At 39.3% G+C, this 23891-nt stretch overlaps 2 protein-coding genes across 2 annotated transcripts, besides 21 other annotated features; both read left to right on the forward strand.

Annotated features, from left to right (window-relative positions):
- Positions 1–468: 468 nt before the first annotated feature.
- EKO05_0008720 (uncharacterized protein) lies at positions 469–1876 on the forward strand (the record flags this gene model as incomplete). Its single annotated transcript, XM_059637361.1, has 4 exons — positions 469–550; positions 606–748; positions 795–1801; positions 1849–1876. 4 exons carry the CDS (start codon positions 469–471, stop codon positions 1874–1876), a joined length of 1260 nt encoding a protein of 419 aa, XP_059493344.1.
- Positions 1877–3831: 1955 nt separating this feature from the next.
- Positions 3832–3986: a mobile genetic element.
- Positions 3981–4146: a mobile genetic element.
- Positions 4116–4154: a mobile genetic element.
- Positions 4155–4234: a tandem repeat.
- Positions 4235–4534: a mobile genetic element.
- Positions 4523–4721: a mobile genetic element.
- A 376-nt stretch (positions 4722–5097) lies between these two features.
- Positions 5098–5130: a tandem repeat.
- Positions 5131–5226: 96 nt separating this feature from the next.
- EKO05_0008721 (uncharacterized protein) lies at positions 5227–5455 on the forward strand (the record flags this gene model as incomplete). The annotated part of the gene is made up of 2 exons (XM_059637362.1): positions 5227–5228; positions 5278–5455. Coding segments are annotated over 2 exons (180 nt in total).
- Positions 5456–10324: 4869 nt separating this feature from the next.
- Positions 10325–10408: a dispersed repeat.
- Positions 10409–10455: 47 nt separating this feature from the next.
- Positions 10456–10900: a dispersed repeat.
- Positions 10558–11333: a dispersed repeat.
- Positions 11223–11334: a tandem repeat.
- A 220-nt stretch (positions 11335–11554) lies between these two features.
- Positions 11555–11558: a direct repeat.
- Positions 11555–18776: a mobile genetic element.
- Positions 11559–11714: a long terminal repeat.
- Positions 11559–18777: a mobile genetic element.
- Positions 11928–11982: a tandem repeat.
- Positions 13072–13141: a tandem repeat.
- Positions 18617–18777: a long terminal repeat.
- Positions 18778–18781: a direct repeat.
- An 894-nt stretch (positions 18782–19675) lies between these two features.
- Positions 19676–19732: a dispersed repeat.
- Positions 19733–23891: part of a mobile genetic element that runs on past the window's edge.

A 23891-nucleotide genomic window follows, 5' to 3' on the forward strand; every position in this document is an offset into this window, starting at 1 on the left:
AAGCAATCGTATCCACTTGCAGCCTTGCAGCCTCATCCCATTGTTCTCTTTTCGATCCACGCATTCCTGGAACAGGCTTGACATAAACTTAGTGGCAACGTCTGAACCTCCGCGCTCTTATGTGAAGCACCTATCCTAACACAGATCTGTGGCAAGGATCACTGTATCATGAAAACCTCCACCTGATATGTTCTAGAGGCATGCCGATCAGTCAGGACACGGTTAGTGATTCTGACGTTGGCCGAACCCTGAGATCGAACATATAGCCGCCTCACGCCGAGCCTGCAGTCTTTACGTTCAAACCCGGGGTTCGACCACTCTACAACGCTCTCCGGTAGAGACTTGTTCGTCATTTTCTTCTTCATTTCGTTTCGTGCATCGTCGCTGGCGACAAGACTGCTGGAAAGTCTGGATTAGACTCTGTGATTCTTCCCTTTAATATCGTTGTTCGAAGTAATTTCTGTCACGATGCCTACCATGGAAAAGCCAGTGTGCGGGAGCGACGCAGACGGCGCTGCGTATGACTTTCCTCTGCACGTTGCTGCAGTCTGTAAGTGGTCTCTACCAAAGTCAGAATGTGTAGTGGTCATCTAACGATTGTGCAGTCATCGTGTTTGCTGCCTCGATTGGAGGAGCTGGGTTCCCCGTGGTTGCAAAGAAAGTCAAGTGGATGAAGATCCCACCAACAATATTCTTCTTCTGCAAACATTTTGGTACTGGTGTCCTGATTGCTACAGCATTTGTCCATGTAAGTACGGCATGCAGAATACCCTCACATTATCTGACTTGCCCAGCTTCTGCCGACCGCCTTCCAATCGCTCAACGATCCATGTCTTCCAGACCTGTTTACCGAGAAGTACCCTGCTCTGCCTGGTGTCATTATGATGGGATCGCTCTTCATTCTCTTCGTGGTTGAGATGTGGCTCAACGCGAAGACTGGTGGCCACTCCCACGGTAGCGCCACTGGCAATGAGTTCGCTGGAGGTGCACCTCCCCCTGGCATTCAAGCTGCTATGAACAACGCTATGCAAAAGAGAAACAGCTATGACTCTGAAAGGACCATGCTGACCATCCGCGACGACAAGAAAGGCTGGGTCGAGAACACATACCCAGTCGGCAACTTTTCTTTCCCTAAACAAAACGACGAGATGGAGCCACGATCGGAGATGCCTCCATGGTTCATTGTCTTCTACGAGCAGTATGTCCGTCAGCGTGAGGAGATGGTCAATATGATCAACCGCACGATGCCAGCCTTGCCCAGCTATCCCCAGGAAAAGGCATCTGAAGCACAGGTATCATACTTCGACGAGGATATTGAGCAGGCTGTGGATCCTCTCGTGCTCAAGAAGCTGTCTCTCCAGATCACCCTCATTGAAGGTGGTATTCTGTTCCACTCCGTATTCGTCGGTATGACCGTCTCAATCACAGCGGAGGGTTTTGTCGTCCTCCTCACCGCCATCGTCTTCCACCAGATGTTCGAGGGTCTCGGTCTCGGATCTCGCATTGCAGCTGTTCCTTACCCTAAGGGCAGCTGGAAACCATGGGCGCTTGTTGTTGCATTTGGTACAACTGCACCTATTGGCCAAGCCATTGGTCTCTTCACGCGCAGTTCGTACGATCCGAACAGCGCCTTCGGTCTTATTATTGTTGGAGTTTTCAACGCTATTTCATCTGGTCTCCTCATATATGCCGCACTTGTTGACTTGCTGGCCGAAGATTTCCTCTCTGAAGAGGCCAGCCACAACTTGACCGGCAAGGACAAGACACGGGCTTTCATTTACGTGCTCTTGGGCGCTGCTGGGTAAGTTTCCCAGGCTGGTTTTTGATTTTAAGCTGACACCCGCACAGTATGTCCGTCGTAGGAGCATTTGCATAAGTGGCCCCTGCTGCTTAGCATTCTTGCCAACCTGCTTGGCTCCTTTTGCATGGCTGGACGCCACTTGTCACAAAGCAGTCGCAGCATAAGATCGACGCGATCTTAGCATGTTCCAGACAAACGCATACCTTTATTTCCTTATTGCCTACCCGAGGATATCTCTCTCACCTTTCCTTAGACCTTGAGCTTAAACCCACGACCTTTGTATAAACATGGAGGATATGGTGTTCCGGATATCTCAATCTCTTCAATTCTAAAACGGGGCAGCCAGTCTCTCATTAATGCGATTACTCTAGTGTAATGACATCATCTATTCTGTTGCCTATCAAAAAGACGTATATGCTCATGTGGCAGGGCTAAGGAGAATCCCACTTTCGAAGTCTGACATTAATTTGATCAAATGAACAAGTTTCCAATGATTTCTTGGAGTCACATTGTCCGTCTGAATACTTGGTCGATATCTCCATATATGTCTTACAGCAATTCTGCTCTAAGCGGATTGACAGAGACATCAACATTTGCACCGCACTAAAGCCATTGGATGTCTCCAGCGAGTGACCAATACATCGCCTCCAAACCAGGAAAGCGGAGGTTGCCTTTGAAATGTGATCAAGTTGTCCAAGCAGAGGTTCCCTAGGAGCAGAGCGACGCGGCAGAGGTCCCTTTGGTGGTGGCGGCAATTGAACAACGCTTCGCCAGAGATTCGCAAAGAAAGCGAACGGCGACGTTCCTGTGCTATCTAATGTTCGCTCTACCACACCTCTTTTTATACCACACAATCTTCTATCTTGTCGACCACACAGTGGAGATGACTTGAACATCTTACGGACCGAAACAGCACCGCTACCGGCCACCTCGTCGCCGCGATACTTTCCCCTTCGGCGAATACGTTGCCGGAAGTCTGTTTGTCGTGCGTGGTACATAATCGTTGACTTGGCTGAGCTAAACTGTAGCAAAGCAGCACTGCTGATGTAGCAGGCGCACCGAGCATGACCGATTCACTGCGGGCGGACTTGGCAAGGCTGCAAAGTGAGTCAAACCTGTTTCACCGGGCAATGCTCGAAGAGCTTTGCTGATGCAGGATTTGAAACTGCATTGCAACTCGGTTCGAGAGAGGTTTCAGGTTCAGAACGAGCTACAATGCTTTTGGGAAGTATCTGAACTGCTTCTGGTAAAGACGACGGTCTCAATTTGGCGGGGCAGAATTCGTGATTTCGTAACGCAATTGCAGCAGAAAAGCAGTGTGATGTCTGTGCTGCCCGTCAGCAAAGGGCTGTGGCATCTGCAGCACTTGCCTCTACGAAGGAGCTCGTTTTTTTTTTGGCCGATTGCGCGCCCTTACCTACTAAAACACACCTCTTACTTCAGCGTAGACACCCTAGCTACGTAACCTAGATTAACTTATTAAATTTATACTATCTTATAGTATAAGTAAGGTCCTATAACGTGTTTCACCACCGAGCGGCGCACCCCCACCAAGCGGCGCGCCCTCACCAACATCGCGACTATTACAGACTATTACTACTGCACCACAACACTGCACTAATACTTACTCTAGCCTAATATATTATTTAGAAGTGTTGCTATTATCTGTATCTATAATTTCTGCTATATAGGTATGTGTGTTATAGCTAGTCTTACTATAACGCCTATAGTGCCTCTCCTTACGTACCCTCTTTACAGGCTGTTTAGCTGCCTCCCTACTACTATAGTCCTTCTTAGCTATTAAATCCTGTACGTTACCTACTGTAAGACTCTCCTCTATTTAAATATACTTTCTTTTATAACTGCGCTGCTCTGTTAGAGTAGCTATTGCCTTATAAATACTAGCTAGTTCCTGCACCTATAATACTAAATTATAACCTATAATAGCTATACCTTTTATAAGTAAATTAACAGCCTATAGAAGAGGAGAGACTAGTAATTCTCTATGCCTTTGTATGCGCTTACAAACTAGCATTAATTACGCCTCTATCTCCTTTAAGGTAGCTGGCGTTTTTAACTCCTATAGAGTAGCCTCTAGTAGTAGAGGTATTAGCGTGTAAAGCACCACATTAAGCTTTAATAGCACTTACTCTAGGTTGTAGGGTACTAAACTAGAGCCTCTAAAGCTTGCTGTTACAATCCACAGAACACAGGAAGGATGTAAGCCAATTACAGTGCATAGGGCACAGTAAGTACAACAAGTTATTAGGCTTAGCGTAAGCAAACATAACAGCGTCCACACTTAGCAAGAGGCTAAGAATTACGTAATATAATTAGGCTTAGCATAATTAGTGTAATTAGTAATTAGTGTAATTAGTAATTAGTGTAATTAGTAATTAGTGTAATTAGTAATTAGTGTAATTAGTAATTAGTGTAATTAGAGGATCCTTAACACTAATTAGTCTGTATTACTACTACTATTATTAAAGTATATAGTTAGTAGGAACACAACCCTTATAGTTTGTGTTTAACCTTATTAATTAATTTTGTCTTTAGAATCTTAACCTGCGCTTAAACTAGACAGTCTACTCTGTACTATTTAGTGCACCCTATCTTTACAAGCTTTGCTTAGTTAATAACCCTAACTAATCCACCAGTACTTATCCCTAAGAACCAATAGAATCAGTGCTTACGGTCTTTAACTAAAGTACAATTTTAACACTTGCTAGGATATTTTTCTTTATAATTGCCTTATTAAAAGTAATGTAAAAGGCTAGTAAGAACGTCTCTTTCTTAACTTGTATAACAGAGTACTTTACCTAGCTATTAATCTTAGCAGAGTACGCCTGCTTTAAAGGGGCAAAATAGCCTACATTAAGCAACTGCAGTAGGTGTAATAAGTAAGAAGGTATATAGAGAGGTATATGTGTAAAGGTGGAACTGCATCTGGAAATGGGGATTACTGAAGCAGGAGATGGACGTTCGCTTGGCGCCTCGCTGCTTTACTCTGGGCCTGTGCACCAACCCCACTACATATAGACCCCCCTCGCTCATCTTTTAACCCAACCACTGTCATCCTCTGTTCTCACCCCAGCATTGCTGTCTGCCTTGCTAGGCGACCTCCCTGTTTCTGTAAGGCATTTTCCTCTCTATTTCCCCTTTTAGATCTATAACAACACCGCGCTGCCTGGTCTGTGCGATATTGTCTGCATCCACAAGCAGCAATAAAGAGCGCCCCTAGTCTTTAGAGTTACGGCTGCAGCCATCTTTAACCGTCCTTTTTAGCCAGTACTAGACTCTCTCTCTATCTCTATTCCATTGTCTATTTCACCTACCTCTCTTGCAAGTCAATTATCTAATCTTTACGTCTTTTAAGACTATACTAATAGTTAATACAGTCTTATTCCTTTTCTTGTGTTACTCCTATGTACTGCAAACTATTCCCCCTATTATACACAATAGAGCTGATCTTTTAGGTTATGCGCTGCTACTGCCACGTTAGCAGCTACCCAGTATGGCAATGGTTGGTCTGCTATTGTTTTGCCAAGTTGGACGCCTGGCAGGATTGCGTCAATACGTGGTATCTATCCAACAAGAGTCCTTAGTTCTGACTTTGCTAATCTAAGATGCCTGCCTATTTCACAGGAAATATAACTAAGAAGGTTTATGTAGGACCTGTTTTTAGACTAACAGCAGGCATAAATGCAGCCAGAGCGCTACAACTCTACTGTTTTAATGTCACATAACGGCAGGGCTATTATTATAACGCCTCCATTGCAGGGGACAAACAAAGGTCTAGAGCAAGTTCTTAGATACCGCATGAACGAGTCCCTAACTCTATCCCCAGCTTAACCCCCTTTCGCAGTCTGTAACAATGCCATAAGTTGTGGCCTAGAGCTAAGTTGTCCTCTCTAAGGGAGGGGTAATATCCGGCATAGTCGATAATAAAGCAAGAGAATTAGGTCCTTTAAGTCTGATTGGCGAGACACAGACCACATGCAAAAGGCCCCTAGTTGCCTTAGAGACAGTCACGCAGATTCCAGTAAGAACTGGGAGACTAGTTTAGGGGGAAAAGCCCTCTGTGGAGCTTACAACACCAGAAACTTATGTGTTAAGGGACCAGTAGAGGGATCCTAGTGGGTCTCTCTATCTTAAAAATTTAGACCTTATGCACAATGGCTGTGCTACAACAAAAGCCCTCCTATAAGAGGATATTCATAGTAGAATGCACAGAGATTAACTAATCACTATTAACATTATCCTTATCTTGGGACGTCCCGCCCAAGGTTTCCAGCAAGCACAGTCTATTAATCGCTAGATGCCATTTATGCGTTGTCTTAGAGCATTCGTTGCCTCTCATTGCTCAGCCACAGGTGGCTTGTCTACTTAAGCGTTCTGCCTTCCCTCTGCAATATCACGACACAGCAGCAGCAATGGCGAGCTCTCTTAACACCTTTCATCTTTCACACGTGGGAGCCTATTCTAAGTTCATTCCATACACCAGACCACCAACGTCAAAGCCACGCTCACGGTATCGTTCCTCAAAAAGTGTCGCTCCTACACCCAACAAACACCATGTCCTGGATAACACCTTGACAGTAGAGCTGAATATGGAACCAACGCCTGGGAATGAGGACAAATTCACAATGGTAAAAGCACGCTTTCAGCTGACCAACCTTCCTGGCAAGTCTTCGCAACGCCGCTAAGACAGCGACTATCACTAATTGTTTCATCACACAGACAGCAGTGAAGCTTACAGTTCCAAATTTGGTGGTCGTGTTGTTAACAACAAGGATGAGCTTGTCATCGATGTCGAGCTTCAGGACGAAATTAGTCGCAATGGCCTCGTACTTGACCGATATGCCAACCTCATACAACAAGAAGCTGTAGATCGAGGTCTGGCTCAAACGAACTTAACAGAGTACAGCTTTAACAGTACGAGTTATGAGTTTGTCTTTAACTCTATCCTACTGGAGGAACTAACATACATGCAGATGAACGTGGAAACAACAACAGCATACACGAGGTTGGTACTATCTCTAGCTGTAACACCACTTGTCTGCAACAAAATGATCTTGAGACCATGTGCTTTATGCAGAGAGACTTTGTTGAGCAACCCTGCACTAGTACCATAGAGGAGTGGTCAATCCAGCCTATTGCTGTCAATAATGGCAGTCGCGGTGAGTTCTTGGCTCATCCAGCTACATTAGCTCGCTTGAAACATTGTTTTCTGATATTGTGCGCAGACATCAACATTATAGCTACTAATAATAACAAAGCTGATTGCGATATTAATGGACACGAAGAAAGCCAGAGTTTAATTGTTTAGATTGGTAAAACAACAAATGTAGACAGTCAGCGTCAGCATGTAGAGACTCCTGCTGAACACAATCCTAATAAAAGCCGGCTCTCTACGAGCATGGAGGATATGCTACGCTCAGATCCAAGGGACGAAGTGGGATTAGTAGCTGATCTGCAGCAGCAAAGCAAATCTATACCCAACACCCTTTAAATTCTTACAGATAGTGCATTGTTCAGCATAAGCTTAAGTAGCAAAGGGAAATCACACGTACAAACTAGCAAAGGGTTGTTAATGAATAGAAGCAGTAGTTAGCTTTCAATCAGTGGAGAAGACAAGTGCTCAAATCACCTCCCTAGCCAGTCAATGCAGCAGATTAACTATTGCGCTGCTATAGAAACTATAAGACGTCTATCCGTTGTTTTGTTTGGAGGCTAAATGGAGGAGCAAGGTAAGCACACATGACTTTAATCCAGCTGCTCTTTCTAACACAAAGAAGACAAACTATACACACGCAAAATATCTAGTAGTAATAAAAGTAGCAATGCTGTTAACAACAATGAGATTTGCACAGCAGGTGTTGTATCCCTGACGCGTAAACGCAGACGCTCAATCTCAGCCAAACAAAACAGTCTTAATTCGCATTCGACAATTAAACAGAGCTCTAAGGTTGCCACAACCTTAAAGAAGCATTAAAAGCCATTTGCTCGTGGCAGGTCGCTTTCCAGCCATCCTTTAATCCAACAACCTCTTCTAGGAGCGCAACACAGTGGACATGATACTAAGCTTAATTGTAATGATTACAGTAACTGTTATAGAAAAGGCAAAGATCTTAGAAGTAGCATGCAAACAACGTTAGTTGTACAGCACTCTAACTTGTCTGTACCTAAGCAGAAGCGCCATCTTTGCAGCACAGACAACAAAGACAAGTACAAAGTGGAGAGGATTCTTGAAGCGCGCTTTTACCATGGAAAGTTACAGTACTGTGCGAATTAGACTAGATATAGAGACAATCCAGTGTAGTACAACGCGTCTAATTTTAAGAACAGCCTACACAGACTCCTTAATTTTCACACAGCTAATCCAACTTAAGTAGGGCCTCTAAAAAGGTTGCGAAAGTGGACACAAAGCTGGGAGGAGGACAGAGACGCAAAAGACCACCTAAGCGATAACAAACCTCAGAGGTTACGCGAGAGAGGCATTGTGTTGTAAGGACTAACTTGGAGTTATGCCTATCTTACTTGTACATAATAGCAATTTCGTAACCTATATTTAGACGCTTCTGTAGTTCTATAAGAATTCATGCTTCCACAACCCAATCTGCTAGCTGACTAACTACAGCACTGGAAAGTTCGCCATGACCTTCAGCCTTTCATTTGTACTTATCCGGAATGTGGCATTGTCAACATGCTTCAGTCAAACCTCAATAACCTGCTTAGTACGGACGTGTAATCTATAATTGAATACAGCAGTGTTAGGACCATCCAACTTGTGTTTCATATCAAAGCATCTCAACAATAATCACGATCACTTAACTACAGCGAACGCACAGCAAATTGCGTCATTTGCTCTCCCTTCAGTCAAGTCCTTGCACGCCTAATACAGTGGTCGCCAGATTGTGCACAAAGAGGAGATGTCCGTCCTCCATAAGACATCAAGAACCCTGTAGTTTTAATTGTAGTTGCGATTTTAAAAGCATCCAATACTTACTGTGTTATAGATAGCTAGGTGGATTAATACATCTATATAATAGCGTCTAAAAACACCTCTATCCTAGGGGACTTCTGTAAATATTCTAAAGTTCTGCTTTACGTGTAACTAAACACTGTACTTATAGGAAATAATACAAAGAAAAGAATTAAAGAGGAATAGAATTATATATAGGCTGTAGTAGCTTATATAATAGAACACCTGTGTAATATAATAGGCTTCTTCTATATTAATAGACACTATTTTCTTAATAAGTAATGCTAAGGGGGGAGCTGGCAAGATTACAGATACTAATAAGAGGATAAGGATAGTTTATATAGACTAAGTTAAAGCTTTAGACCTATTATCTTTGTTCCTAGAAGGCCTACAATTATAGCAACCTCTAAGCAGCAGGCCACAGTATAAAGTTATAGAAGTTAGTTGTATTAGCGTCCCTATAGTTAAGACAAAAGAGTCCGCAGTGCCTCCTGGTAGATTTTCTAGAGAGCCCGCGCTAAGAAACGCCGCCTTGCACCTTAACCGCGACACTAAGCTATAGAAGGACTCTAACTATTAACTACAGTGTATTTACTACATGCATAGATAATGTAAAGTAAGTACTTTTCTACAATTATACGTTTATGCTTAATAGCTATAGGTTTAACACTAATACATGCATAATAAAGGAGGTAATTTGTAGATAAGCAGAAAGACAACATAATAATTACTTAAATCTAGTGGGAATTATTGGCAACGCCAGCAACGGCAGTTGCCCTCTGCTAATACCACAACACACCTACTCTAGGCTCTGTTATTGTATAGTGTATTAGACCTATACGCCCTCTATAAATACGCTATCTAAAGCCTAACCTAGCCTCTAGGATTTAATGGCTGCCACTGATTAATGTCCAAACCTAAAATCAGGTCAGTGAGTTATTATGGGGCGCTCAACGGTAGCCCTCCCTAATGGCTAACGCAGCACCTTTCCTACTTAACCCTTGACTATATCACTCCTAAGCGGCACAACTCCTAGGTAAGAATGAAGGAAGCCCCTCTAAGCTGTTCTAATAAGGTAAGACAGAAGTAGTAGAGCACGCTCCTGCAGAGTAACTATAAAGAAGGTTTATATTTCCGCAACAATAGTTTTATAGGGGCCTTTTGTCTACTTAAATAGTAATGCTATTTAATCCTAACCCTATTAGCCCTAGTGCTTAGAGCTTATCTAACAGGAGTAAGTAAGATATAGGCAGATTACATAAATAAGTGCCACTATAGGGTTAGTGTTGCTAGGACCAGCATCTTCATTAAGGCAAGACTAATTAAATTAGGCATAGTTACTAGCTCTATCTTTATATAAGAGCTTATGTAATCTATAGGGCTAGTACTAAGTTACTATAACCTGCCTAGTAAAGTAGGTGCACAGCGTTGTATCTTGCTATGCGTTAGACACGCATAAAGCCAGAGACTTACAAGGACAAGGGCTCTGTTCCTGTTAAGACTACGCTGGCAAAAGGGTAGGGGGTACCCTGGGGTTAGGTAGGGGTTGGGTACGGTCCGCACGGACCAGGGGTAGGGGTAGGGTAGGGGTAGGGTCTATATGGGGTAGGGGTAGGGTAGGGTCCGTACGGATGTTAGGTAGAGGTAGGGTAGGGGTACCTCTAGCGTAGGGTAGGGGTAGGGTACAGTCTGCACGGACCAGGGGTAGGGGTAGGGTAGGGTAGGGTTTGGGGTAGGGTCTGTAGGGAAGAGGTAGGCCTAAGTAGGGCCCGTAGGTGTTAGCGTGTAACTCTTTAACTAAAGCAGGTATTGTAAAACTTTGTACTACAGAAATATAGAGCAAGACAAGCGCTTTTAAATAGTCTATATACTGTAAGATTCCAATTAAAACTAGTAGAGCTAGAGTAGTTGTTACGTAGGCCTACATTGTAACAACCTAAGACTTACACAACAACTGCTGTAACTCTACCAGTTTTAATTAGAATCTTACAGTATATGGATTGTTTGAAAGCGCTTGTTCTACTCTACATTTCTGTAGTACAAAGTCCTACAATAACTGCTTTAATTAAAGAGTTACACGCCAACACCTACAGGCCCTACTTAGGCCTACCTCTTCCCTACCTCTACCCCTACCTGTAGCTCTTATAGTAAAGTAGTTATTATAAAACCTTATACTACAGAAATATAGAGCAGAATAAGCGCTTTTAAACGATCTATATACCGTAAGATTCCGATTAAAACTAGTAGAGTTACAGCAGTTGTTGTGTAAGTCCTAGGTTGTTACAATGTAGGCCTACGTAACAACTGCTCTAGCTCTACCAGTTTTAATTAGAATCTTACGGTATATAGACCGTTTAAAAGTGCTTGTCTTACTCTACATTTCTGTAGTACAAAGTTTTGCAATACCTGCTTTAGTTAAAGAGTTACACGCCGACACCTACCCTACCCAACCCCTACCTAACCCCTACCTAACCCCTACCTATACCCTATGTAGACCCTACCCTACCCCTACCTATACCCCATGTGGACCCTACCCTACCCCTACCCTCTTAGCATAGAATTAGCGTAGGTAGGGGTTGGGTAGGGGTAGGGTACATCACGTGATGTACCCCTACCCTACCCTACCCCTACCCTTTTGCCACCGTAGTTAAGACAGGCTTGTTAGTTGCTGCAAGTGCCCTATCCTGTGCTATTGCGAAGGTTTAAGTAGCTGCAAGCTTCCTTAGTTCCGCCAGGATGCTTAACGTCTTACTCTACCTCTAATTGCAAAGTGTTATGGACTGGCCTTAGGGTAGGATGCAATAAGGGTTAATATAGTATTGTATCTCTTAAGGAGGTAACACGTTGCGCATCCTTCTAATATGTCTGTAGGGCACGTAACCACCCTATCTTACTTAAGGCTTAGACAAGGTCTAAGCCTATAACATACCTCCTTTCCCTATCTCTCCTTAGCTAAATATATTTTGTAGGGTCCTTTCTGCGTTTTTTGTAGATTAGAGGGACGCTAGTAGTAGGTAAACCCTAGAGCCAGTTATAGTTGCGTAAGGGCCTGCCTCTTAGTAAGTTAGCTACTAGTCTAGTCTCTAGTTTACCTAGGGTAGTCCCTGCGCGCACCTAGGTTGTTTTTGTTTTATCTAGCACACCTACCTAAGTTAGCTACTGTACCACTCCACGCTCCTACCTAACCTACCTATCTTACGCCTACCCTATTTTTTATATCACGCCTATGCTTAACCTACTATATCTGTCATCACTTCTAGTTATAGCTACTAGGCTACTAGCTAAGGAGCTAGTAGTCCCTCTAGAGGGGGTAGTTGTAGTCTGCTACAGTCCCTCCCCTCTACCTATAACATTCCTCTAGTATTTTTTTTCTATAGTTTCTAATTTAGTTATAGGGCCTAATAGTATATATAGAAAGCTTACTGCTGTTATATAGGCAACTATAAGGTTAAGAGCAATTTAGATAATAAGGACCTAGTTCCTATCTCTACTAGCGCTGTTCTGTACTACCTATACTACCTTCTTACTATCCTTACTAGTTAGCCTTATACGTGTCCTACTTCTGTTATAGGTCTACCTACCTGCTAACCTTCTACAGCTAACTGTATTTCTAGTGCTAGTAAGACGTACTATACCTGTGCTAAGTATAAGCATACTTACATATATAATAACAACCTCTTTACTACAAATACTAAGCTCTACTACGCCTAGTGTAACTTTAAGCAGTACATCTAAGTATATGTCTCTATCCTAGCCCTATATTCCTAACTAATAGTAGTTAAGGTGTTAGTAAGCGCTAGTAACGCCTATATTAAGACGCCTAGTACCTAGAGTATAGGCGCTAATAAGGCTAACTAAGGGCGTTAGCCTATCTTCTACTGTAAGTTACCCCCTTAGCGCCCCTGTAGGTCTTCCTTTCTAATATAATAGTCTTATTAGGTACCTACTATAAGTATTAGAGGGTATATAAGGCTGCCCTTAACTTAGCCCTAGCTAACCCTACGCCAGTAAAGCGGCTAACCACCTCTTACGCTGCCTATGCCCCCACTAAACCTAGTACCTAGGTTACCCTGCCTACTACGCTGTTGTCTAGGCGTTATAGCAGTAACTAGCTTAATGCCTACCTTTAGTAGTTTATAGCTACTATAGGGTTAGCCTTCTAGTCCTAAACTAAGCGTATAAACTAGATAGAGGTAGTCTAGGCCTATACTACTATAAGTTTTTCCTTCTATATTAGGTGCGTAGCTAACTTAATCTAAAGGATGCTATTAACTAAGTTAAGCACCTACTTACTATACTCTGCTACTGCCTAGAGTACGCTCTACTATCCTGCTTATCCTGCTACTACTACTCTAACTCTCCTAACAAGCGCTACTTGTCTGTCTGTTAGCTCTGCTTACCTCCCTACTATTACTACTCTCCTTCCCCTATTAAGTTACCTACACCCCTGCGCTGTTGCTACACTCCCTCTCTTATAGAGTTACCTATGCCCCTATACTATTACTATTCCCCCTTCCCTATAAAGCTGCGCTTATTTACCTACTATTACTACTTACTATCTATTATAGAGCCGCACACGCCTTACTATAACTTTAAGAAGATATTATAGCTAACGCGTAGCAGTACTATTAAGGCAGATAAGGTAGATAATAATAACAACTATAAGGTTAACTACTGCTGCTACATTGCGCAGAACTAGGCCTAGAACGTAGCTACTGCTGCCTGTTACTCCCTGTCTGTTAATAACTCTATCTTTTTTAAGTATTAAGGCTTACTACTGTTTGTCTAGTAGTATAGAGTATAAGGTAGCGTTGTGCTAATACTATAAGGTCCCTAAGCTCTCCTGTGCTAGGCTGCGTGCCCTATACAGTATCTCCTAATAGAACCCTATAAGGGTTATTATAAATAGTAAAAGTTTCTTCTTCCTTATATATATTCTTAATGTACTATGTATATTACTATAAAGACCTTCTATACTATTATATTCTGTAACGCCTCTAGTAGTTCCTACATTAGCTTTGTATATACTTTCTATTTAACTAGAACCTATAACTTATTCTGCCTACAGGCCCTCTTTTCTTTTAGAATAGACTATACCTCCTATTTAGCTAGGGTTAGGTTGCCCTCCTCTAGGACAACTAGCAGGCCTAGTCTACTTTCCTACAGGCGCTGTGTTAGTAATAGGTTAGAAGCTGCACGTTCTAGTAGGTCTACATACACTGTCTTATAGAGGTTACCTAGCAAATCTAGAGTAATAGTTAGAGGGGTAGGAACTGCAACTACTGTGTACTAGGCTTATAACTAGTTAAGCTTCTAGCTTAGCCTATTAGTTTTTATATTGTAGAGGGAAAACTATACTCTATCTTCTATATAGTACTACTCTATAGGCCTATAGCTACAGTCTGTTACGTTCTAGGTGTGTTATTATACCTATGCTATAGCTGCCTAGGTAAGCTCTATACCCTACTAGAGGTAGTCTAGGAAATAGACTACCTGTCCCTGTAGGGTGTTCTAGCTAATAGTTAGAAGTACTGTTGTCTGTAGGAGGTCTACATTATAGCCGTAGAGAAGCAGGTTAGAACTAACCCTAGTAACTAAAGAATCGCAATTATTAAGAGCTAGTTAGCAGGCTAGAAGGCAGTTAGGCTAGTTATTCTGTTTAAAGTTAACTATAACCTGTAGGACTACCTACACCTCTTAGTTAGCCTACTCTGTCCCTCTGTCTGTCTAGGGGTAATAGGCTGTAGAGAGCAGCTAGTCTACCCCTATAAGGCTACACAGAGTTGTCTAAAAATGTCCCAGCTAGTCTAAGCTACAGTCTAAGATTATAGAGCTAGGAAAGCCTTAGAACTACTACTACATGTTGCAGAAGACCTTAGTGTAATATTCTGCAGTTATAGAAGTTATTACCTTAAGCTACACATACTTAGAGAGTTAATCTATAATAACTAAGAGATAGCGCAGTGTATCCTTATTAGCCTAAGAAAGGTTAACTATAAAGTCTATTAAAATCTAGGACTAAAAACAGTTAGTAATAGGCAATAGCTAGAGTAAGCCCTACTGTTAGCGCTGTAACATATACGTGCTAAAATAGTAGTAGTTATAGATATAACGCTAAATGTCCTATAACATCCCCTTCTAGTAGAAGTTATATCTAATAATATAGAATATAGCATTAGCACCTAGATAGCCTGTTAGGTTAGATTTATATGCCCTTTAGATTATTGTAGTTATAAGTAGCTTCTAACGCAGAACCTATATAACTCTACACTACAGCAGCGTACTATAAGCACTAAGCGTATAATCTATAATTTACTAGGTAGTCTTAGCCTTAGGAGGGAATTAGCAGGCCCTATTATAGATAGTAGACAGGCGTACTATATGCCCTACATCCTACTAAACGCCTTTATTCTAAAGTAATTGCATGTGCATATTAATAAAAATCAGGGGTATACTAGAGCCTAGTATACTAATTACTAATACTAAAACTAGGGTTATTATCCTATAGACCTCCCCTAACCTCCTATTATAGTCCTGTTCCTAGCAGCTTAGTACATCTAGTTAGGCTGCTAGGTGTCCTAGGCAGAAGCAAAGGTAGAAACAGAACTTTAACAGCTCCTCTGCCTATTAGTGCTGCCTCTTACTTAGCCTACGCGCTGTTATAAAGTACTAGAGGTTCTTATAGTTAGTTAGGATAGTAAACAGCCTAGCAACAGACCTTAATTTAGCTGCCTAGACCTTTAGGCACTTTATAACAGCAGTTAACTCCTTATTATAAATAGTGTAGTTCTATTATTCTGTTATAAGTATAGCAGAGTAGTATGCTACTAGGCAAAGCACCTTCCTATACTATTAAGAAAGGCAGCTACCTAGCGCCTTACTAGAGCAGTCTGCCTCTAATAGTGTTTCTTACTTAGAGTCCTACTAGGCTAGAACTAGTTCTGTTATAAATGCGTTCTTTAGCTAGTAGAACGCTGCGTCCTCCTCCTACTCCTACCTAAACAGGATATCATTCCCTGTAAGTTAATTAAGTAGGGCAGCAATATTAGAGAAGGCTAGGATAAAGTCCTAGTAGAAGTTAGTAAACCCTAGGAAACTGCAGACCCCACGTAAAGACTATAGGGCTTCCTAATTATAGATAGCCTTAACCTTCTTAGGATTAGGATAAATATCATTTCTAGCTTCTATAATATATCTTAGGTAGTGTACTTCCTTTATTATAAATACGCACTTCTTAAAATCTAAATACAGCCCTATATTGCGTAGGAGTATAAGGACTCTACTAACCTTCCCTAAGTAGTCTGTCCTAGACCTACTACTATAAACTAGGACATTATCTAGGTACGCAGTAGCATAGTTACCTTATATCTCTTAAAGCGCGCTGTTAATGTAACGCTGGAAGGACGCTAGTGCTCTAGCCAGGCTAAACAGGTAGACTAGCTACTTAAAAAGCCTAAAACAGGTACAGAACGTAGTAAGGAACTTATCTCCTTCTACAACACAAATCTAGTAAAATACTAAGTAGATATTAACCTTAGAAAACTAGCAGGCACCCCCTAGTGTACGTAAGGTCTCCTTAATAAGAGGGAGCAGGTACTAGTTAGTAATTGTAATGCTATTAAGTGTGTAATAGTCTACGCACATACACCACCTACTAAAGGACTTTTTAACTAGTAGGACTAGGGCCCCTGCTAGGGAAGAGGAGGCGTAGATCTACCCCTTGTCTATTAGTGCTAACACCTGTTTCTATAGCTTAAGTAGCTAGTCCCTTAGCATGTTGTACAGAGGGCCCTAGGGTAGAGGCTTCTCCTTTCTAGACTAGTTGCGTTGTAATTGTATACAGTAATCTATCTAGCCCCTATATAGGGGAAGGCTAAAGGCCTTACTCTTATTAAATAGGTCCTAAAACTAGACTAACTTAGGGGGAAGATAGTCTACCTCCTCTGCCGTCCCTTACGCTCCTAGGGATTAAACTAAAAGGATTTTAGTAATATTGTAGAGGCTTATAGAGACACACCAGTCCCTAGGCAGGTGCTTCTAGAGCCTATTAGCTAGGGTCTTATTAAACTTAGTTACTAATAGGAGAGCTATGTAAATGTTTGCTGTATACTGTAAGAATTTATAGATAATAAGGTTCCCTACCTATTATATCCTTAGTGTGCCCTTTTCTATATCTAATACTACACCCTCTTGTTAGAGCGAGGGCTTCCCTAAAATAATATCCTAGCTTAGACCTAGCACTACATAGGCTACAGCCTGTAAGCGCTACCTGTCTAAGTTATACCTAAACAGGACTAAATAGGAGATTACAGACTTTCTACTAGTGTCTACTGCTTATACTAAGTGTTGTAGCAGCACCTTAATAACGTCTCCTCCTAAGTGCGCAGCAAAGTTATTACTTACTACGCTAAAGTATTTACACCCTAAGTCTACTAGCATATTAGCCTAAATTGCCCTATTAATAAATAATAGAATGTAGAATAGGGGTTGGCTATAGAGTCTGTAATAGCTCCCCTAGCAGCCTATAATGCCTCTACACTAGTAGTCTCCTCTGCTAATATACTTCTACAGCGCTTCTAACTTAGACTTATATTAGGAGTAGCTAGTTTCCCCTATATAAACTAGCCTATTTCTTACCTAAGATTATTACTGCCTACACTATAGTTACTACTATGTTAGTATAATCCTAGTAAATATATCCCTTTTTACTGTAACAGGTACATAGGTTAGCCTCCTAGCGTTGCTAAAATACCTTATTAGGAACCTATGTAGCCTAGTTAGGAGCAGACTACTTCTAACCCCTACGCTTAGCACTGCTGCTAGTGCAAACTGCAGACATAACTGTTATCTTAATATTACTGTCCTTATTATGCTTAGGCAGCGCCTAGGTAGGAGTGTAGCGCAGCTAGTTTTCTATAGCTATAGTCTTAATGTCTACAGTAATAGACTTATACTCTATAACAGCTACATTATAATCTATATAAGTTACTCCTTAGTTTATTACTATATTATAGATATTTACGTTTAGTGCCTAGTAGAGCTTTAATAGGCGTTGTTCTCTGTCCTAATAGAGGCTGCTACTTTACACTAGTAGCTGCTTAAACTAGATAAAAAAGTCTAAGAACAACTTGTTAGGACCTTAACAGACGCTTTCTAGTTTCGCCTAGGCCTATTCCTAGCTGTAGTTATTGCTGTAGCAGAATTCTAGGTATACTAGGAAGTCCTCTAGGCTCTACACGCCTTAGGTACCCCTAATCTTATAGAATAGAGCTATATCTTATTATACAGACGTACTAAGCTAGAACTATATAAAGGTAAACATGTCCTATAGCCTACTAATAAAGGACGCGTCTACCTATAGCTTATATTCTATTATAACCTACTATACCTTAAATAAGGATTTGTTCCTAGTAAAGGCCTTGCCTATAGGAAGAGGTTTTCTATAGGCTGTAGACGTCTGCATAGGGGTATATAGGCCTAGGGTAGACGCTAAAAACAGTACTTTATAAGGTAGGTTAGGGGCTAGGGTAGACGTTAACAGGTACAGCGTTGCTTCTAAGGAGGATAATAGGACTATAGACGCAGGTCTAGTACAGGTGTTAGCTGTTTATACTAGAGACTCTATAAATATATATATATTAGAGTTATTGCGCTTAAGTAATACTATACGCTTATTAGCAGCTAATAAGGCTTACTATAAGTTTGTTATAAACTATAATATCTAGGCTATAAATTTCTAAAGGGTTAAGGGGACAGATTTGCCTAAGGGGTTATTCTAGGAGCTGGATAACATAGTACAAGTGCTAGCTGTTCTCCTAGAAGAAGAGATACAAATGTTATAGACTAGCCTTAGAGTAGAATGTAATAAGGGTTAATATAGTATTATATCTCTTAAGGAGGTAACATGTTGCACGTCCTTCTAATATGTCTGTAGGGCACGTAACCGCCCTATCTTGCTTAAGGCTTAGACAAGGTCTAAGCCTATAACATAAAGTGCTTAAGCATGTATGTAATTACGTTACCTAGTAAGTTAAACAGACACCTAAAGTACTAGCTGCTGTTTAAAAGGTATATAAACCCTTAGCTTAACAAGTATTTTTAAGTAACTTTATTAAACATAGATATTGCTAAGAGTAACGTAAAGGCCTAAAGGCAAATGCTATTAGGGTAGGTTATACTTCTCTAAAGCAAGATTAGGCACATACTAACAGATTCTAAGCAGAAATAACATCTACCTCCTTATTAACTAGCGTAGCAAAGAAGAGATCTATCTTATTCTTGTTCCTAATACTAAGCAAAAATTAGTTCCCTAACGCTAGACACTAGAGGCCCTAAGCATTCCACACTTGCAGCTTATAGAATGAAATGCAACAACTTAAGCCACTTAAGTCTCTAAGAATTATAATCTCTGTTTATAACAGGTATAGTAGTTTATAGTAGTTTGTAGAAAAGGGAACATACTTCTACTAAGAGCTTTATAGTTATTAACAGTTAGTTATACTAAAGGTTAAAGGAATTAAGAATAGGGAATAAACTTTGTTTAAGGAGAGTTACTAACTGCATAGAAACTCCTGTAGTAGAATTATCTTTTATAGACATGTGGTGTTTACCTTTCTATTAGTTTATAACATTCTACTATAAGTATACTTTTACTTTAAGTATATAATATATCTCTCCTATAATATAGTTATGTTAAATTCCTTATAGTTATATAAGTAAGCGTTTTACTACTATAGATTAAGACTATAAGGTGTAGTATAAGCTAGTAAGTAGCTTTAGTATTTGCTTAGGTGTAGGATTAGGTATACGTAAACTTAAAGTTAGAAGTTAGAAGCTAGACAATATAAATAATAGCCTGTAGAATTTATATTGTATAAGGGTGTCAGATAACTAACCTTGCCAAACCAAGTTAAGGGGTTGGGGTTAACCTTAGTTAACTTAGGGGCTAGCGACACACACACATAAAATTAGCCATTAAGATAGATAATTATTAATTAATTACCTTTATTATTATCTTTGCATATTAAGCATATTATCTAATAATTAAGAGTCTTACTAACACTACTAAAAATACCCTTCCAATATATTACTATTAACAATGCGTAATTTAATAATAATTCTTATATATTATATAACCTACACATCTTAGTTATATTAACTATAGACCTACTACGACTCTCTAGACGTATAGGAGAAGATAGACCTAAACTAGACTATCCCTCTAAGGACTAAGCTATAAGTACCTAACGCTCTAGACATTACTAACTATAAGAGGAGGCTAGCCCTTAGCAATAATAGATAAGGAAACTCTTAGCTTCTAGAAATCCTATCTAAACTATTAGCTAACAGCCTAAAGGTATAGAAGGAAGATAATAACTATTAGAAGAGCTGCCTTAAATCCTATAAGATAGGAGATAGAGACTACTATAAGGAACAAACCACCCTAGACAAGGTAGTAATATTTATCTAAAGCTTAGTATTACCTTACCTTATAAAGAACTGCTTCTACCTAGGTAAATTAATTTAAACATAGCTTATTAGCCTTAAATATATAGTTAGTATTAATGCTAAAGAAGAATAATTACGTGCACGCTACTAATACCTAGCAGCCCTTAAACTAATAAGATAACCTAGAAGCTAGAATACCTAGCTCCTTAAGTATAACTATGCTGTAACTAATACTAAAACTAAGGGTGTTACTAAAATATATAATATACAAGACACTATCTAAGACTTCTTAGGCTTAGTAATAAAAATAGCACTAACCTAGCTAATAATATTCTAGGACTATAGTAGATATGAATAAGATATAACTTATAAAGAAATAATAAAATACTTCTAAGAGTATATAAGTAAGTACTACTTTAAGGGGAGATAGTAAAGGGGCGCCTTTGCTATAGGGAACAACTTAACTCTTGATACTAGTAGTAAATCTACCCTAGACACTAATAGGGATGCCTCTTATGTTGTTAAAAACGCATTATCTACTCCTACTACACAGGGGAGTTAGGGAAGACCTTGTTAAAAACAGAATATTAGTTAAATAACTATATCTAAGCAGTCCCTAAGAGGGGATACAGCAGCAGCTAGAGGAGCAAAATGCTCTACTTGAAGACAATGCTATAGACTAGAAGATTACTACTACGTCTATAAAGATAAAATACTAGAATAGTTTACCTTATATAATAGAATTGCTAAGATAGTATAATTTAGGATAGAACAAAATACTAACCTTTAAGATTAGGTTAGATCTGCAAAATAAGCTTACACTAAGACAGTAGCTATTAAGACATCCTAAATACTAGAGGCACCTCTAGGATAACTACAGAGATAGAAGATATTAATAATTAATATAAGTCTAGTTAAAGAATTATATTATATAGAGCTACTAAGCTACCCTCTTAGGAACTCCTTTATTCTTAACTTAGGATTAACAATCTATATTATAAACAATAAGGACTAGATATAGGGCCTTACTCTACCTATATTAAATAACTACCTATAGGCAGTAAACTCCTAGGTATAAATATAGGGATATAGCACTGTCTATCTCTATCTATTAAATATAAGCTAACGAACTACTCTTAAACTACATAATATAGCATAGTGCCTAGACATACTTTGCAACCTTGTCTTTTTCTAACAACTACGTTAACAGGGTATCTAGTAGGACACAAAAGGAGATATAACTTAGCTTAGACAAGTAGACAATATAGCTATTACATCCTTAGAAAAACAATATAGATAATAGGTACTTAGGGAACAGCTATAAACAGCGTTTGTAATATAATTAATACAAAGCTAAACACCTAAGACTGCTACTGCTCCGCTATAGCACAAGCGAATAGGGCACCCTAGAGCTGCTACTATTAAACACCTTATCTAACCATCTTAGGGGGTAAGAGTTAGAGGTATTACTACAGTCTAATATAATGCTTACAGACAGGCTAAGACTAAGAAGTAAATTAGTTAAATACTACAAATAAGTAATAAAGGACTAGAAGAATGTATAGTAATTAACTTCTACTTATCTAAAGAAGGAAGCTTTACTAAGGAAAAGAGCTAATTGCTTGCTGTTAACAGGCAATCTAGCTTCCTCTAGGACCTCTATTTTAAAGATAATTAACTAGGAAAGATAATTATCTACTTTCTAGACACTCTTATATAATTCCTGTTGAAACAATATAAGATCTAGGTTAAGGTAATTAAGTGTAATAGTAAAATTACTATAATAAAACTAGAAGTATTGCAATAGTTTGCTGCATATTTAATTAGGCTTAAGCCTTCTGTACAAGACACTTAAGCATAGAATAGAGGTGTAGAACGCTTAGGGGGTATAATAAAAGATAAGGCATGCACTATAAGATTAGACGTAAACCTACTATAGGAGATATAGCTAGAGATTATAAGGGCAGTAGTATACTTACACAACTAAATACTAAGGTTATTAAATAACTAGAAAATACCCTATAATATGTTCTTTACCTATACAGCTTAACTAGCTAGCTTAAATATATAAAGTAGGAAACTAAACTAGGTATATCTAAAAGTATATAGATATAAAGCCTTTACTCTTACAAGTAACACCCTTTAAGGAAAATTATAACTCTGGTAACTAGACCTAAGAGCATACGTAGGATACCTAGTAGGATACTAATCCTTAAAAATATATTAGATATAGATTTTAACCTTAGTAAAAGTTATTAGCATAAGAGATATAATCTTTAATAAGGATACTGTGTTTAGTTGCTAGACTTAGGACCTAATAGACAACCTTATATACAGCACTCTTAAAGAGATAGTAATATAGACAAGAAGCGTAGAGTTTCTGCCTCTACCCTAAAATAAGGCTAAAATCTAGTTATTCTATAAGGACAACACTATTACATACTTAAATACTATAGAAGATTAACTAGGATATAATAATAGACAGAAAGCTAGACATATATATCTAACTCCTCCTCTAACTCTGCTACTAGTTACGTTGTTAATAAACACGTTGTTGTTATCCTAGTTAGCAAGAGGTAACAGCTAATTAGGAGTGGGCAGGTGGTACTAGTTAACTGCTAATTAGTTAGAATTAACGCTAGCGTAATCTTAAGGAACTTTATAAACTATCCTTTCGAAAGCTGTATTTATAGCTAGTATATAAGGCAGATGCATAGGCACATACTACGGCAATAATATTAATAAGGCTAGGTTAGGACAAATGCTAATAAAGGGGCTTAAGCCTTATTAAAGCTAACTCCTACTAGAGCTAACAGCATAATTAAATATAGAGGACTACCTGCTTTACAAATGATTTAAAGAAGCTAAGCAAGAACACCTTAGTAGCTATTAGAACATAAAGTTATAGTCTAAAGTACCCCTTATAAAGACTAAGGTAACACAATACTAGATACTTAATTATATGTAGGTATACACGTACAAGCTTAATAAGAACTACTACCTACTTAAATATAAGGCGCGACTAGTAGTCTAAGGTAACTAGTAATAAAACATTACTTCTAAAGATACCTACGCAGTAACACTAGCTAGTAGGTCCTTTAGAATGCTTATAGCAATTTCAGCAGCACATAACCTAGAACTTAGGTAGTTTAATGTTATAAATACTTTTATTTATATATTAATTAATAGAGAAGTTTATATAAGGATGCTATGTAGGTATTAGAAACTAGGTATAGTCCTACAGCTACATAAGGCACTATATAGACTAAGAATCTCTCTACACCTTTAGCAGAAGGAATTTATATCTACTCTAACAAGCTATAGATTTGTAGTTATTCCCTATAAACCCTAATACTTACTTAAGAATAGAGTTACTATCTTCTTCTATGTAGACAATATTATTATAGCTTATTACCTAACTAGAAAAATAAGGCAGATAAGGCCCTTAGCTATATTACTAACAAATACTCTGTTACAGGAGGAAACAATCTGTAATAGTTCCTAGGAGTAGAGATAACCTAAGATTAAGACAACCTAAGGATCCTTCTCTTACAGGCGTTATATATTAACAAAATTAGCTTCCTAGCAGATAAGACAGACATACAACACAACACACTAATATTAAGCATTAAGCTTCTACTAAATAAAGGGGAAGCT

The sequence above is a fragment of the Ascochyta rabiei genome, chromosome 15, assembly GCF_004011695.2.
Source record: "Ascochyta rabiei chromosome 15, complete sequence".
Taxonomy (NCBI): domain Eukaryota; kingdom Fungi; phylum Ascomycota; class Dothideomycetes; order Pleosporales; family Didymellaceae; genus Ascochyta; species Ascochyta rabiei.